The sequence below is a fragment of the Rattus norvegicus genome, chromosome 11 (genome assembly GCF_021556685.1).
Source record: "Rattus norvegicus strain SHRSP/BbbUtx chromosome 11, alternate assembly SHRSP_T2T, whole genome shotgun sequence".
In the NCBI taxonomy this organism is placed as follows: domain Eukaryota; kingdom Metazoa; phylum Chordata; class Mammalia; order Rodentia; family Muridae; genus Rattus; species Rattus norvegicus.
The window spans coordinates 54,571,463-54,587,928 of record NC_141544.1 but is presented as its reverse complement, the minus strand read 5'-3'; the positions used below and the strand labels follow the sequence as shown (position 1 = coordinate 54,587,928).

The window sequence follows — 16,466 nt, the reverse complement described above, 5'->3', positions numbered from 1 at the left end:
CCAAACGGAAAGTGGTTTGCTACCTCCAATAGGCACCCTATTGCGCTGGTGGTTACATCTTTCCTATCAGCCTGGCTTTGTGGTTTTCAGGACTCACAGTTGGATAAGACAGTAGAACCATTTCTGCCCCACTCGCCTGCACAGCACATTGCAGTACTTTGAATGCTGAACAGCAGCCAGGAGCTTTTGAGCTCAGTGTCAGCTTACTTTCTTTATGTCTGTTGTGGTGTGTTCAGTCACTAGAGTGACTCTAGTTGCGGTGAGTAACCAAGAGGGCTGCCAAGAACTTGTGTAGTTTGAGTGGCCCCAGGAGCCTCCATGAACAACGCCTATAAATGTATCCCATGTCTGTAACTGGGAATTTGTTTAGTTAACCCACTGCTTCTATGAGAGTTGCCTGGCTATGCATAATGACTTGTTTTTCTCTCTGTTTTTCATTTGGGTTACAAGTGCTAGGCTTTCCAATGGCTTTTTTTTCTTTACCCATCCTTTATTAGGCTAATTTTCTGTGCCCTGCCCTCTTACCATGTCTTCCTGACTGCCATCTTAAACTTCTTTTCATGCCCAGTATCTCCCTCTGTTCTTTGCTTTTACTATCCCTCCGCACTTAGGCCAATACAGCATCTCTTTTCTTTCCCTGGCTTCCCAAGGCACTCCAACTTAAACAAGTAGAAATACAGAGTTAAAACTAAGACCTGCACACGAAAGAGAGAATGAAGCATTTGTACTTTGGGGTCTGGATTATGTCACTTGGCACTGATTCATCCATTTAACTGAAAAGATCATAATTCTAGGTTTCTTAATATCTGAAAACACATTATTGTATGTATCAATTCATTAATTGATAGACATCTGGTTTCTTTCATTCCACAGCTATTATAAACAGAACAGCAATAAGCATAGATGTGCAGGTCTCTCTACGGTATGCTACAGCATCCTTTGGAGTTATCCCTAAAAGTAGTATAGCTGGTTCCTATTATAATTCTAGTTTTTACTCCTTTTTTTTTGTACTTTTTGAGAAACCTCCAGATGAATTTCCAAAGTGGCTTCAACCAACTTCCGCTAATAGTGTATAACAATTAACTCCTTTTTTTTCACGACATTTGTGTTTACAATGATAGCCATTGTAACTGAGGTGAAACTGAATTGTAAAATAATCCAAACCTGCATTATTTTGTGATGGTTAAGGATGCTGTGTACTTTTTGAAGTGACTCCTTGATATTTATATTTCTTCTTTTGAGAACATTTTTACCTCTGTGGCCATTTTTAATAAGATTGTTTGATTAATTGGTGTTTAAATTCATTAATGTGTGTTTGTTTGAATAGGTTTGCCCCTCCCCCACCCTGACTCAAGTGTTCGAATGCTTGGCCCACAAGTAGTGGCATTACTAGGAGTTGTAACCTTGTTGGAGCAGGTGTGGCCTTGTTGGAGGGCATGTGCCACTGTCAGGGTGGACTTCAAGGTCTCCCAGGCTTAAGCACTGCCCACTGTGGAATTCAAGTCTCCTGGCTGCCTGCTGGACACAATCTTCTCCTACTGCCTATGAACCAAGATATAGAACTCTCAGCTCCTTCTCCAGCACATATCTGCCTGCCGACTGCCATGCTTACAGTCATGACAATAAAGGACTAACTCTATGTGCCACTTGAGTGCTATATATAAACCAAATACCTGTAACTGTATGTTGAAAGGTACTCCCTATTTTTTCCTTTAGCAGTTTCAGAATATCAGTTGTGATGTGTAGAGTCTTGATCCATTTGGAGTCGTTTTGTATAGGGTAGGAGATACAGACCTAGTTTCGTTCTTTTGCATGTTGGTACCCATGTTTCCCAGTACCATTTCTTTAAAATGCTCTTCTCTAGTGTATATTTTTGACAACTTTGTCAAAGACCAGGCAGCTGTACTTGGGGAATTATATTTGGGTCCTCTATTGTATTCCACTCATCTGAGTCACCTTTGATTCCACTAGCATGGTATTTTTATTACTATGCCTCTATAGTATAACTTGAAATCAAATATAGTGTTGCCTCCTATAATAGTCATTTTGTCCAAGATCGTTTTGGCTGTTTGCTCTTTTGTGCTTCCATATAAATTTAATGTGGTTTTTTTCTATGTCTATGAGGAATGGACCTGAAACTTAATTTGATTCTGCTGGTTTGAATAGTAACAGCCCCCATAGCATCATGTGTTTGAATGTTTGGCCCTGGGGGGGGGGCGGGGGGCTCTCAGGCCTTCTGTGCTCAAGCCATGCCCAGTGGCACACTGCCTCCCTCTGCTGCATGTGGATCAAGACGTAGAACTCTCAGCCCTTCTCCAGCACCATGCCTGCCTCCAGGTCTTCATGTCTCCATGTCACCATGGGGATAACAAACTAACCCTAGGAAACATAAGCCAGACCCGGTTAAATGTTTTCCTTTGTAAGAGCTGCTATGGTCCTAATGTCTCTTCACAGCAATAAAACCCAACCTAAGACATGGACATTGCAGTGAACTTGTAGACTGCCTTGACAGGAGGCCATTATTATAATATTCATTTCCCATGCACATGGGGAATCTTTTCTATCTTCTAGTGTTAGCTTCATTCCTTTCTTCTAGATTTTTTTTATTTTAGTGGAACATAGATTTAATTTAATTCTGCTGTGTTGTTAGTTATTTCTCCCCCACCTACTATTTCTTGATTTTATCTTTTCCTTGAATTTAAGACTTTATGGTCCATCATTAAGTTAGTTCTTTTAAATCCTATTTACTTATGTCAGCACTTAGGGATGTAAACATTACTCAGGACTGCCTTCGTTGTTTCCCATAGAGTTGGGTGTGTTTTGTTCATTTTCACTTGAATCTAGAATTTTTTTAAATGGCCCTTATTAGTTTCTTCAGTGACTCATTTACAAATAGGAGGTTGTATAATCTCTCTGTTTATATGCTTTCTGTATTTTCTTTTGATGTTAGTATTTGCCTCTGTTCTATTGTGATAAGATAGAATGCAGAAATTTCAAATTTTCTATACAGTCAAGATGTGTTATCAGTCTGACTACACCTGGAATTAACTAAAACCCAAGCAGCTGGGGATAGCTGTGAGGGATTTTTTCCTTGATTAAATAAGTTGATGTGGAAAGGCCCACTTTGAATCCAGTTCTTTTGAAGCAGGAAGATCTACCTTTAATCTGTGTCACACATTCTACTGGTTTCTCAAAACTTCTGTGGGTAGGCAGCATTGGTGGATTAGATGGATCATAACCATTCTAATAAATCCCCTTGATATATATGTTTATGTATATGTATAGACATATACATGCATGTGAAGGGAATTTATATATGTATATACATATGTATGTATATATATACAAAGGCATGCTGATAAAATATAGATGCTGATAATAGAGAGATAATAGGTAGATAGATAGATAGATAGATAGATAGATAGACAGACAGATAGATAAACAGATAAAAATCATTCTATAAATTCTGGGTTGTTGGTTTTTTTTTTTTTTTTGGAGAATCATGACTAAAAAACTAGCTTTATGATTTCATATGTGGTTTATTTTCAAGAAAGTTTCATGGGCTACAAAAAATAGTGTATAACCCTTAGTGTGTAGGTGGAATGTTATAGATATTTGCTAGGTACATTTGTTTTGCTCTTTCTTTTCACCCCAATGTTTCTCTGTAGTTTTTATTTTGGGTTTTGTTGTGTCTCGCTGATCTATCTATTTGTGATAGTCATATATGGAAACTCCCCCACTTTTATGATGTTAGGATTAATCTGAGGCTTTATAACAAGTGGCAATATTTTATGCAATTTGGTGCACCTATGCTTCATGTACATTTGTTTAAGGTTACAATATGCTGTCCATAGATTGTTACCTTATGGAGGGTGATGAGACTTTATCTCTTCTTCCCAGTTTTGTTTTGAAGTTTTCTACCATCATGACCACCTCTACCACCACCACAAACCCAACTGTACAAACATCAACCTCACTATCATCACACACACACACACATACACAGAGAGAGAGAGAGACAGACAGACAGACAGACAGACAGACAGACAGACGCAGACATATGTGCACACCTTAGCCAGCCACTAAAGGCCAGAAACAAAGAAAACATCACAAATAATACTTTTTAAAAATTCTCCTTAGTGTTGAACTAAGCCCAGAAAGGAAAGAGTTTTTTCCTCATTCCAGATTCCAGAACCCAGTCTATAATACTCAGCTCTGTATCCAGATAGGACATGGCTCAGTTGCGTGCCTATCCGGGCTCTGGAGACAGTAAATAAGACCTATTTCTAAATCTGTTTCTAGCAGACAGCTCACTTACAAACCTGTAGAAACATTAGATTTTGGTAAATTGTGGTGTCTAAGATTTGATCACAGGGTTAATTCTAGATTGTCAATATGGAAAAAGAAAGGAATTCTCCTGTTCTGTAAAGATTAGTTTTCGTAAGACTACAGATAGCATATATTCAGATTAAAAAGTACAGCAGGGGGCTGGGGATTTAGCTCAGTGGTAGAGCGCTTACCTAGGAAGCGCAAGGCCCTGGGTTCGGTCCCCAGCTCCGAAAAAAAGAACCAAAAAAAAAAAAAAAAAGTACAGCAGATGAGATGACCCCATAGCATTCTGGGTACAAGAGAATCCACTGAACGATACAGTAGCTTTTAAATACTTGAACTTACGGTTGAATATTATTGGCTATCTGAGGCTAGTCAGTCTTAAGTTCTTGCATATTTATTTTGTGTATATTCCACTTATTACAGAACTTTTCTATTCTACAAAACATAGAAGGGCGATGTAATTCAAAAGTGTGGGTCCCCACTGATTTATTAACGGACTGCACAGAATAATAGTCACCGTGTCTTCTTGATTTGGAAAAATAATATAGTTTTAAATTGCTATGAACCAAATAGGCATTTTGAATAGATTTTGCTCTGCAGATTGTGGTTTGAATTCTGAATAATTTCATCTAGAAAAGTCTCTCCATTTTTGTTCATTTTTCAGCTTCCCTAAAGATCAAGAAGGACTTTATTTTCTCCAAAAGCAATTGCTAACAGCTGCTTCCTACACTCTACTTGATGCTAATGAGAGTGACTATAGCCAAATGTAAAACTCAAAAGAAAAACCAGTATAGATTCAATCAGGCGCAGTTGCTATAGAAGTCATTAATAATTTACTGCTTCAAAAAAATAAGGCAATTTCTTTGTAGTTAGTCTGGCTTTGTTAGCATCAATTAGAAGGGTTTTTTTTTCTTGTTTTTTGGGGAAGGGTGTTGTTTGTTTGTTGGCAAAAATAGGAAGACCTGTCTCATTTCACCGGAAACTAAAACAAAAAACATAGGTCTGTGTGTTATTATGTTCTCTCTCAGAGAAAAAATAAGTTGCAAAGCAAATCTAAGAAGCCTATGACATAATAATTCATACTCAGTCATGACTCCTAAGGCCATGGCAGGCTGTTCATGTTACTCAGAACAAAGAGCAATGCAATAATCTGGGACAACTGTCTATCAGTTCAGGGCTAGATTAGAAATTATTGGCATTATACTTATTAACATTTAATTGTATGATACCTAAATAGCTCGTGGAATTAAATATAAACCACCTTATAAATCAGGGTCTGTAAGACAATGTTTCCTGCTTATTATTAAAATGATTTCTAAGTCAGATGCCAGAAGCAAAACTAGAATTCTACTCTTTATAACAACCAAGACAAGCTGAACATTTTTGGAAATTGTTTAATATCTGACTTGTACTTTTCTATAGTTCCTATTCATAAAATAGTATTTGAGCCTGACTAAAGAAAAGTCCTTTTGACAGATATCTGGAATGTACAATATTGATGCAGTTCAAGCCATGGCCTTCGATGGCTGCTATCATGACGGTGAGACTGACGTGGACCAGACTTCCTTCTTTCTACACTCTGAAGAGGACTCCATGAGAACAAAGTTCACAGGAAGTCCCTGTGCAGATTCATCTCAGTTAAAGAGAAAATCCCTGGGAGGAAATGTTGGTAGAATCATCCTGGAAAATAACCACGTCATTGATACCTACTCTAGAATTGTCTTCCCCGTTGTGTACATAATATTTAATTTGTTTTACTGGGGTATATATGTGTGAAGAGGACTTTTTGCTTGCTGACTTTTTCCTTTCTTTGCAGTACTCAGGATGTTGCATGTGCTAGATAATTATTTTACCATCCACAGCCTGAAGAGGAGTGTTTTCTATAAACTTCCGTTGGAGTCAGATGGTGTTATTTACCTCCTGGATATAAGTTGGGCAGTTAAACTGGGATAGAGCCAGTCATGTCTCTTGGCCTCAAGAAGATGTAAAGATGATTGATTAACATTTATTGAAATGTTCGGAGTCTTGGGGAATTTTGGCCTTTTTTGGGGGGGGGGGATAATGCTGTTACTCTTTAATACAAAACAAAACGTCAACAATTTTTGTTATCCCTTAAGTAAGGGATTTTCGTGCATAGCCAATTAAAATTTCCCCAACAATCTTCTAGAGTAACATTACTCCCTGGACCTACTATAAGGTTCCACTAATCCAACAAAAAGCAAAACTCCTGTTAAGAGATTCCAAAGCACTACTTAAAAATACTTAACATATTGTTGGGTGCTTAAGAAACCAATGTGGGAAAAATGTCATTACAAGGTAGTCATTTTAGCATGGTTGTCTTTAAATGGCCTGTCTGAAATAGTGCAAAGCAAAAGTCACATCTATCTTGCAAAACACATCAGAATGGGGTAAAAAGAAATCATATCTCATTGGAACATTAGCGACCTGTAATTTTTTTATACAACAGAACAAAATAAAGATTTTCCTCTTCTTTTAGAAGATGTTTGCAGACAGAATAAACCCATGGTTTATGTTCTTCCTCAGAATTTCCACCCTTGTTTTCGGCTTCTGCTTACACACTGCTTCTGGTGCATAAGAAGTGATTTTTCTTTTTCTCACAAACCAGAAATGTCTGGGATTATTAAAGTCATTAATATGCAGTCCAAGATCCAGTAAGTGGCAGTTGGGATGTTTTATAGCATCATACAGCAGCTTCACACCAGCATCTTCTAGCTTATTATTTGAAATTTGTAGGTCCTTCAGGTTCTGGTTGTTTCTTAAGACTTCAGCCAGGTCCTGGCAGCCACTAGAGGTGATGAGACAATGTGTCATACATGGTGACTTCAGAACACAGTTCGGGAGAGTCAGGGCCTTACAGAATCTTCAATCCTTTATCCTTCAGGTCATTATTGCTGCTATCTAGATGGCCCAGAATTTTGTTCTGCCGAAGAGCATCAGAAAGGTAGTCCCAACATTGCTCACTGAGGGAACAGTTGTCCAACACTAGGTTCTCCAGAATACAGTTTGGATGGCACAGAGCCTTACAGAGTGAGTATATCCCTTTGTCCAAGTTGCTGCAGGCCAAGTTAAATTTTCAAGGCCTTGCTGTTCATCAGGACGAAGGCAACGTTCTGACAGTCATCAGGTGAAAGGTCACACTGTTTTACCACCAGTTTTCCTACGTTGCATTCTGCCTAGTTCAAGAAATCACACAACAGTTTCACATTAGTGCGGGAGAGGCAAGTGAAGCTGAAGTCCAAACACTGCAAATTGTGATTCTGAATAAACTCAAAGAGTGGGTGCTTTTCCCATAAAAAGTGCACCATATTTGCCTTAAGTATTTTAATGGTGCCGCTGTGGTGCTTCCAATGACTATAAAAGATGGAAAAGGCTGGCTCACTGAGACAAGTTTGTTTAATTTGGAGTTCCTGGATGTCCTTATTGCTTATGAATATGGAGCGCATTTGATCCCAGTAGGTGAGAAGCTTTTCCATATAGCTGTATTCCTGTTCTTCATTCCGGATATTTTGGGTTGAAAAGGATACTTTCTTCAGGGTAGAACAGTGTTCTAAGCAGTGGGCAGCAACAATAATATCAGAATAATCTTTAGCCACAAAGTTAATCTGTTCCATACAGTTCATTGCTTGTACTAAGAAGGCTTCATCCTCCATCTCAAACAGACAGTAAAACAACTTCATGCCATCTATCTGTTCTTGAAGCTCTCCATTGCCTCTTATGGTTTCCAAGCACTGATAGAACTGATGTTTTATTTCCTGGGACAACTGGTGGCCAAAGAATGCATCTAGTTTTTTTTTTGTTCCAATTCATGTAAAAGGCCGACGATGAAGCAGCCTAAAAGGGTCCACTGTGTTTTGATTTTCTCTAGAAACTTAAAGATGAGTATATCTATACATTTCACATATTGACTAGGGTGGTCTTCATGGCTCTTTAGCAAATAAAAGATTGCAGCACAGACTTCTTGGACAGATGGGTAGAGGAATATGTAAGAATCTTCAGATTCCCTGATCTTTACAAGCATTCCAATGTCCAGCAGTGTGGGGATGTCAGAGTCCACGATCCCATTCTGTCTGAGATCCTCCTCACTAAATACAAATGTGTTAGTCCACACGTCCTCTGCAGCTAGAAAACACAACCCCTGCAGCTGGTCTTGGCTTTTTTTACTTGGATATTGGGCATTTTGGGGAATTTTGGCTTTATAAATAAGCGTCATAGGTATGTGTATTAAAAGGGAAATTTTTCCATTGGGAATAAATATTTTGTAACTATTTCATCTTGACACACATTTTGTAAAAATGATATTTTTAAACTAGGGAATAAAGCTGGACTATGGCAGTTATTCAAGGATAACTGATTTCTTAGTGCCTGCCAAATGACAGCATCGTCCTAAGACAGCTTCCGTCTTCAAATGGTTCCATCTACACACGGTTGAGAGTCCCATGAACAGCCCCCTTCTTCTATTCCCAGTCATGTTGTATAGATATTAAATTTCCTATATTATGGAGTCCAAAGTGGAAAAAAACTAAACTTCACTCAGTCTTTATTCACTAGATTCACCTTGAGTCGTCCATAACAGTATTTAGGATTTTGTAGATGAAGTATAGGTTTCATAACTTATGTTTGTAATGATTACTTCTCTATAACTGTGATGTAGGACAATGACCAAAGCACCTTTTAGAAGAAAGAGTTATTTGGTCTTACAGTTCCAGAGGGGTAAGAGCCCTGGGTGCCAAAGAATCACGACAGCAAGCAGCAGGCATGGTGGCAGGAAGAATTCCTTCTACAGTGCCACCAGCTTGGGACCCAATGTTTAAATACATGAGCCTATGGGTGACACTCTTACTCAGACTACCACAGCATTTGTCTAACTTTTCTTCATAATGCTCATTGGCTGCCTATATGTATCACATACTTTATTAACCATTATGCAGTAAAAAGGAAAACAGAAATTCCCACCCCCCCCCCCCACCTCCCAAGTGTATAGCCATTAAAGAATGGCAAACTAGTTGAAAAACCAATTTAGTGGTTGTGGTAATGGAGGTATGCTTACTGTTCTGAAAGGGAAATATCCAAGGAGAAAGAAGAACATGCCGGGGGAGACTCTCACCCTATGAACAACTGGGGAATTTTTGAACATCTCGCCATGTGAAGGAATTGAATGAAAAGTGTGCATCCCCCAGTCATTTTCATGCCAGAAGTAAATCAGGTCAAGTGGGCATTACGTAAACGTTGTCCAGTAGAAAACCCTCTGGTCTGCCTTCATTTTTCAGATTGGCAGTGTACATGATTCAGTGCGTGATATTTTATTTAAAAGGCACAATTTAGAGCAAATCCCTTGGCAGGAAGTCAGAAAATGTCTCCTATATTTTGATTGCTGAAAACAAATTAAGAGAATACATTAAATCATGTAAGCGGTTCAGTGTGCTCCTTCTATTTCACTGTGGTTGGAATTATTCATGCCAGTTAAAGAAACGAATAACTTCTGCGTGAGTGACAGCGATATTGATTTTGCCTCTTATGAGCCACATAGATTTCTAGAAAAAGTCTTTCTCCCTCCTAAGTACAAAGAACTAAAAAGTTGACTCTTTCTGTATTATGGCTTTTCTGATATGCATACTAATTTTGAGACACATATACTTTCTAACATTCTCAGAGATTGTATTTTTCTAGGGTACAATCCAAAAGCGAGCTAATATTTATCTTAAACTTCACCCATTTAACGGTAAATAGACTACAATTTAAATTTTTAAGTGTATATTTGATGGCTGTTAAACTTGATTTAATAAAGATATTTTGTAGGGTAATATTTTGAAAATATAGAGAAGATTAATACCCTAAGTAGTTGAAGATCTATAGCTATTGGCATAGTCATAGGTGGATTATATTTATGATATTAACAAATTCTGCATGTGAATTTGTCAAATTTGTTAAATTTTAAATAGCTTAGAAACAGAAATACCAGCACTGTTCCCTACAATTCAATCCTCTGGCTCCTTGGAGATGGCTGTTTTTCACGTACCTTGAATTACAGCACTCACAATGCCGAATGCGTCCCCTGAGCGTATTCATTCCACCATTTTAAATCAGAGGCTTCACTGGATACACTTGGCAATCTAGGCTAGGAGAATGGGCCTCTATCACACTCCACATATTCTCCACGTTCTCACGAGGGCCATTCATGCGCGACTGTTGGCCAATCAAATGTAACTTTTGTTAATATCTAGGAACACAGGCAGTATATCTTCCTGTAATAAATGTCTAACACTTAGAAAAAAAACGCGTTTACTGCACCAGGGAATTATCAGACCACTCAGAATGAGCTGCAAGGATGTTCGTCGGCCTGCGTCTCATCACATCTGCCGTTTGTGAAACAGAACTGTGTTCCCCGTTAGTTCATTGCTCCGAGGGAGAGACAAGATTTCTGGGTAGGTTCTTACTCCAAGGAAAAGGAAAGCGTGGTTATCTGGGAAATATATATGAAACAAAGAGCATGTACTAGTTACCTCATTTCAATTTTCACTTCATTTGCTGATCACAATCCCGAACAGACTGCATGAGTCTGAGGGATAAGCCTGGATAAAACCAGGGATTTCAGAACACAAGCTGCTTTGTAAGATAGTTTTTAAAAGCCAGCCAGCTTGTAAACCGCCTAAATATAGAAATGTGCTGCCTTGTAAACACTTCTCAAGGAAACCTATGAAAGCGTATTATATGAACTTAGCTTTATGGTTTCTGTTATAATTAAAGAGGATAGTTTCACTATTTAAAAAAATACAATGGATACCAATTGATTAAAAATATGTCCACCATGGATGAAGCAAAGAAGTACGGGCAGACAGGAGCCGGATGTAGATCGCTCCTGAGAGACACAGCCAGAATACAGCAAATACAGAGGCGAATGCCAGCAGCAAACCACTGAACTGAGAATAGGACCCCCGTTGAAGGAATCAGAGAAAGAACTGGAAGAGCTTGAAGGGGCTCGAGATCCCATATGTGCAACAATGCCAAGCAACCAGAGCTTCCAGGGACTAAGCCACTACCTAAATACTATATACATGGACTGACCCTGGACTCTGTCCTCATAGGTAGCAATGAATATCCTAGTAAGATCACCAGTGGAAGGTGAAGCCCTGGGTCCTGCTAAGACTGAAGCCCCAGTGAACTAGATTGTTGGGGGGAGGGCGGCAATGGGGGGAGGATGTGGAGGGGAACACCCATAAAGAAGGGGAGGGGGAGGGATTAGGGGGATGTTTGCCCGGAAACTGGGAAAGGGAATAACACTCGAGTGAGCTAACCCAATCACAGAAAGACATACATGGTATGCACTCACTGATAAGTGGCTATTAGCCCAAATGCTTGAATTACCCTAGATGCCTAGAACAAATGAAACTCAAGATGGATGATCAAAATGTGAATGCTTCACTCCTTCTCTAAAAGGGGAACAAGAATACCCTTGGCAGGGAAGAGAGAGGCAAAGATTAAAACAGAGACTGAAGGAACACCCATTCAGAGCCTGCCCCACATGTGGCCCATACATATACAGCCACCCAATTAGACAAGATGGATGAAGCAAAAAAGTGCAGACCGACAGGAGCCGGATGTAGATCGCTCCTGAGAGACACAGCCAGAATACAGCAAATACAGAGGCGAATGCCAGCAGCAAACCACTGAACTGAGAATAGGACCCCCGTTGAAGGAATCAGAGAAAGAACTGGAAGAGCTTGAAGGGGCTCGAGACCCTATATGTACAACAATGCCAAGCAACCAGAGCTTCCAGGGACTAAGCCACTACCTAAAGACTATACATGGACTGACCCTGGACTCTGACCTCATAGGTAGCAATGAATATCCTAGTAAGAGCACCAGTGGAAGGGGAAGCCCTGGGTCCTGCTAAGACTGAACCCCCAGTGAACTAGATTGTTGGGGGGAGGGTGGCAAGGGGGGAGGATGGGGAGGGGAACACCCATAAGGAAGGGGAGGGGGGGAGGGGGATGTTTGCCCGGAAACTAAAGAATTATTATTAAGTATTAAATAAATTTAAAAAAAAAGAAAAAAAAACACTCGAAATGTAAATAAGAAATTAACTCAAGTTAATAAAAAAAATATGTCCACCAAGAATTAGACATTTAATCTTCTAATTCTATTAATGGAGGTTTTCTTTTAATAGCAATTTTTTTTCTGTTTTAGTCGGACTTATCTTGAATTTCTCCATGTTTTTTAAACATAAAATTTAAGTTGCAATTTGTTTCCTTTTTTTTTAAATTTAAGATAGACTCTTTTCTCATACCATACATCCTGACCACAGTTTCCTCTCCCTTCTCCTAGCTTTCCCTAACCTCCTCTCATCTCCAGATCCACTCCTCCTCCACCTCTCATCAGAAAAGAGTAGGCCTCCAAAAGACAGTCAAAAATGGCAAAACAAAATCAGCTATGGCAAGGGAAGAGACCTCCCACTGAAGCTGGATAAGGCAACCTAACTGGAGGAAAAGATTCTGGAGAGCAGGCTAAAGAGTCAGAGACACACCCACTCTACTGTTAGAAGGCTCACAAATACACCAAGCTAATAGCCCCAACGTATATGCAGAGGACCTGGTGCAGACCCATACAGGCCCCATGCTTGCTGACTCAGTCTCTGGGAGCTGCTATGCACTGTGCTTCATAGACTCGGTAGGCAGTGTTCTCAGTAGGCTGTGCTCCATTCCCTCTGCCTCCTAGAATTCTTCTACCCCCTCTTCTGTGGGATTCCCTGAACTCCAAGGGGAGGGTCCCAATGGGGATCTTCAATTTAAAATCTCTCTCCACAGAATAAATGTCTGTGGGTCTCTGTATCTATTCCCATCTGCTGCCTGAGGAAACCTCTGTGATGACAACTGGACAAGGCACCCCAGATCCTAGGTCTCTGCACTATCCAGTTTCTGGTTCCTAGCCATCCAAGCACTGTCTGATATGGGCTCCTTCTTGTGGAATAGAACTCAAGTTAAATGAATCATGGGTTGGCCACTCCTACAAGTTCTGATCCACCATTTCCCCAGCACATCTTGCAGAGTGGACATATTGTAGCTAAAAGGTAGGTAAAAGGTTTTGTAGCCAGGATGGGTTTCACATTTCTCTTTTGCTAGCCTGCAGAGTACCTTCCCATACCAAAGAGACTATAACATAGGGGTAAAGGCTCCATGTAGACACCAGGTTTACCTCTCCACATTCAATGAACTGTGTGGATATCGTCCTCAGCAACGGGGTCCCACTGTCAGTTCTCAAAGAACAACCTTCTGTCCTAGCACCAGTCTTGGTTGTTTAGGGATCTCCATAGTACTCCTTGGCCAACAACTCAACTGAGAACAACCCAGTCCCACCTCTGGAAGACTTTCCTGGCTACAAGAGATGGCCAATTGAGATTTAGCATCCTCTATTACTTAAAGCCTCAGTAGTCTGACACTCATAGATGCCAGGAAGATTCCACTGCTCTTGGTTTCCATGTCATCCATTCTCCAAGTGCCCCCCTCCCAATTCCAGACATCTCTCCCACTACTTTCTTTTCCCATCCCTCACCCCCCCCCTCTCTCAGACACACACACATACGTACACACACCACACACACACACACATACATACACACACACATACATACACACCACACACACACACACACACACACACACACACCCCAGATCCTTCCTGATCCCCAGTCTACTCACAAAATCTAATCTATTTCTGTTTCCCAGTGTAACCCATGACTTCTCCTCTTTACCTAACTTTTCTAAGTATATGAATTGTAGCTTGGTTATCATTTGCTTAGCAGCTAATATCCACTTATAAGTGAATACATATATTTGTCTTTCTGGGTTACCTCATTCAGGATGATATTTTCTAGTTGCATCCATTTTCCTGCAAATTTCCTGATGTCACCTTTTAAACAGCCAAGTAATAACACCCTATTGTATATATGACCACATTTTGTTTATCCATTCTTCTGTTGAGGGACAGCTAGGTTTTCTTCAGTTTCTGGCTATTATGAATAAAGCTGCTACAAGCATAGTTGAGCACATGTCCTTACGATATGATGGAGCACGCTTTGAGTATTTGTCCAAGAGTGGCATAGCTGACTCTTGAAGTATATCTATTCCCAATTTTCTGAAGCATGACCGTCCTGATTTCCAAGGTGGTAAAAGTTTGCTCTCATTAGCAGGGGGAGGAGTGCTCCCCTTGGTCCTCATCCTTGTCAGTGTGAGCTGTCCCTTGCGGTTTTGATCTTAGCCACTCTGATAGGTATGAGATGGAATCTCAAAGTCGTTTTTATTTCTATTTCCCCGATGGCTATGATCTTGAACTTTTCTTTGAGTGATTCTTCATCGTTAGAGATTTCTCTGTTGAGAATGGCAGCACTAGAGGCCACCCTGAAAATTGGGTCCAGGGGAGCAGAAAGAGTGGAGAAGGAGAAAGAAGTATCTTGGCAGTCATGACCTGTGGTTGAGCAGCGGGTACCTGCTTGAGTTGGGAACTGGGACACAGGGTCAAGTCTGGGAAGGGAGGCAGAGTTGGTCTGTGGGATTCACAGGAGACGTGGACAGGGAGAGGGAGGTTGCAGCCAGTGTTCTCTTTCAGAGCTAGGGAGAAGTCTGGGGAGTTGAGTCTGGAGAAACAGAGCGTGCATATTTTTCACAAAAAGTGAAATTTTGTATATGCTTTTATTTACTATCTAAGCACTTACAGTGCTGCTTATCTTATGCCTCCTCCTATGCCTGTTGTGAGAGCTGACATGGGCCTTGAACTTATGAAGATGCCTCCTTTTGAGAAATGTATTTACATTGTACCATTTGTAGCCAGATTTTCTTCTTCGATTTATAAATGACAGCCCCTGCCTTTATTCCTGAAAACAAAATGAGCATGGTGTGGCATAAAGTGTTTCACTGAATGGACGGATGCACTGTAGTCCACCTAATCTATTTTTACACACAGGCTGCAAGGCATCAGAATATTTCCTATTGTATATTTTCATAACTTTGAAATATTTAGAAATGAGACCAACTCTGAAAACAAATTTCTAGTAGCATTCAAACTTCAGCACCTTTTTCCTCAACAAGAACACACCCACTCCCCTTTCCCATCTTGACAGGTCACATCAGCTTTCCCACCTGTCTGCTCAGATGTTCTGGGTACACATTAGTATAAGAAGAAGCACTTTAATTTATATCCTTAGCAGAACTGCCTCTCCCTCTCATTATAAGCTAGAATGATATAAAATGCCCATTTTAAAATCATCTCTATTTCGTGAAGACCTGTTCCCTTCTAGGACTCCTATTGCTGCTACAAGCTCTTACCATGTTAATACACGTACTGGCTGGTTTTGTGTGTCAACTTGACACAAGCTGGAGTTACCAGAAAAAGGAGCCTCCCTTGGGGAAATGCCTCCTTGAGATCCAGTCCTAAGGCATTTTCTCAATTAGTGATCAAGGGTAGGAGAGGCCCACCTGCCTCTGCCTCCTGAGTGCTATGGTAAAAGGCGTTTGCCAGCAAACAGGGTAGAATTTTATGAAAGTCACTTTATTCATGCTATTATAACAGAAAGAACATATATTAATGAAGAATATCTCACAGTAAAGAAAGGGATCCCACAGGAGGTGGGAACAGAGTGAGGGACCTGGGTGAGAAAGGCAACAGGGAAGGGAAGAGGGGACCATGATCAGGTATTGGGGGTGGGGGACAGAACTGAAGCCCCGAGGGCCAGCAGAAAGAAATGAAACATGCAACCTCAGAAAGTAGGAGGTGGGGGGACCCTCTAGAAGGTACCAGAGATCTGGGAGGTGAGAGACTCTCAGGACTCAAAGGGAGGGACCTTAGATGAAATGCCCTACAGTGGGGAGAGGGAACGTGTAGAGTCCACCTCCAGTAGAAGACAGGGCATCAAGTAGAGGGATGGGGTTGCCATTTCACCCTCAAAACCTCTGACACAGAATTTTTCCTGTCTGAAAGAACTGCAGGGACAGAAATGGAGATGAGTCTGAGGAAAAGAAGGTCCAGTGACAGGCCCAAGGTGGGATCCCTAAAGGGGGAGACTCCAAGGCCTGACACTATTTCTGGTGATATGGTGTGCTTATAGACAGGAGCCTAGCATGACT

The 16,466-nt window shown here is 40.5% G+C and overlaps 2 protein-coding genes across 10 annotated transcripts in view; one reads left to right on the top strand and one right to left on the bottom strand.

Moving 5' to 3' along the window:
• The window catches only part of Gabrr3 (gamma-aminobutyric acid type A receptor subunit rho3), a 59,564-nt gene extending 53,186 nt beyond the window's left edge, over nt 1-6,378 (top strand). The window contains 1 exon segment of the mRNA NM_138897.2: nt 5,809-6,378. Coding sequence (NP_620252.1) covers nt 5,809-6,108 — 300 coding nt within the window. The 3' untranslated portion in view covers nt 6,109-6,378.
• Nlrp4a-ps1 (NLR family, pyrin domain containing 4A, pseudogene 1) overlaps nt 1-16,466 on the bottom strand; it is a 63,091-nt gene that overhangs the window by 38,054 nt on the left and 8,571 nt on the right. For 3 of the 9 annotated variants that reach the window (XR_015633377.1, XR_015633375.1, XR_015633371.1), the window contains one exon: nt 10,370-10,536. The exons of 5 other annotated variants lie outside the window; for them this stretch is intronic. The gene's annotated coding sequence lies outside the window, so the exon portion shown is untranslated. Of the gene's footprint in view, nt 1-6,323; nt 9,725-10,369; nt 10,537-16,466 lie in introns of those variants that run through there. One more of the 9 variants, XM_087577277.1, reaches the window with a different exon arrangement.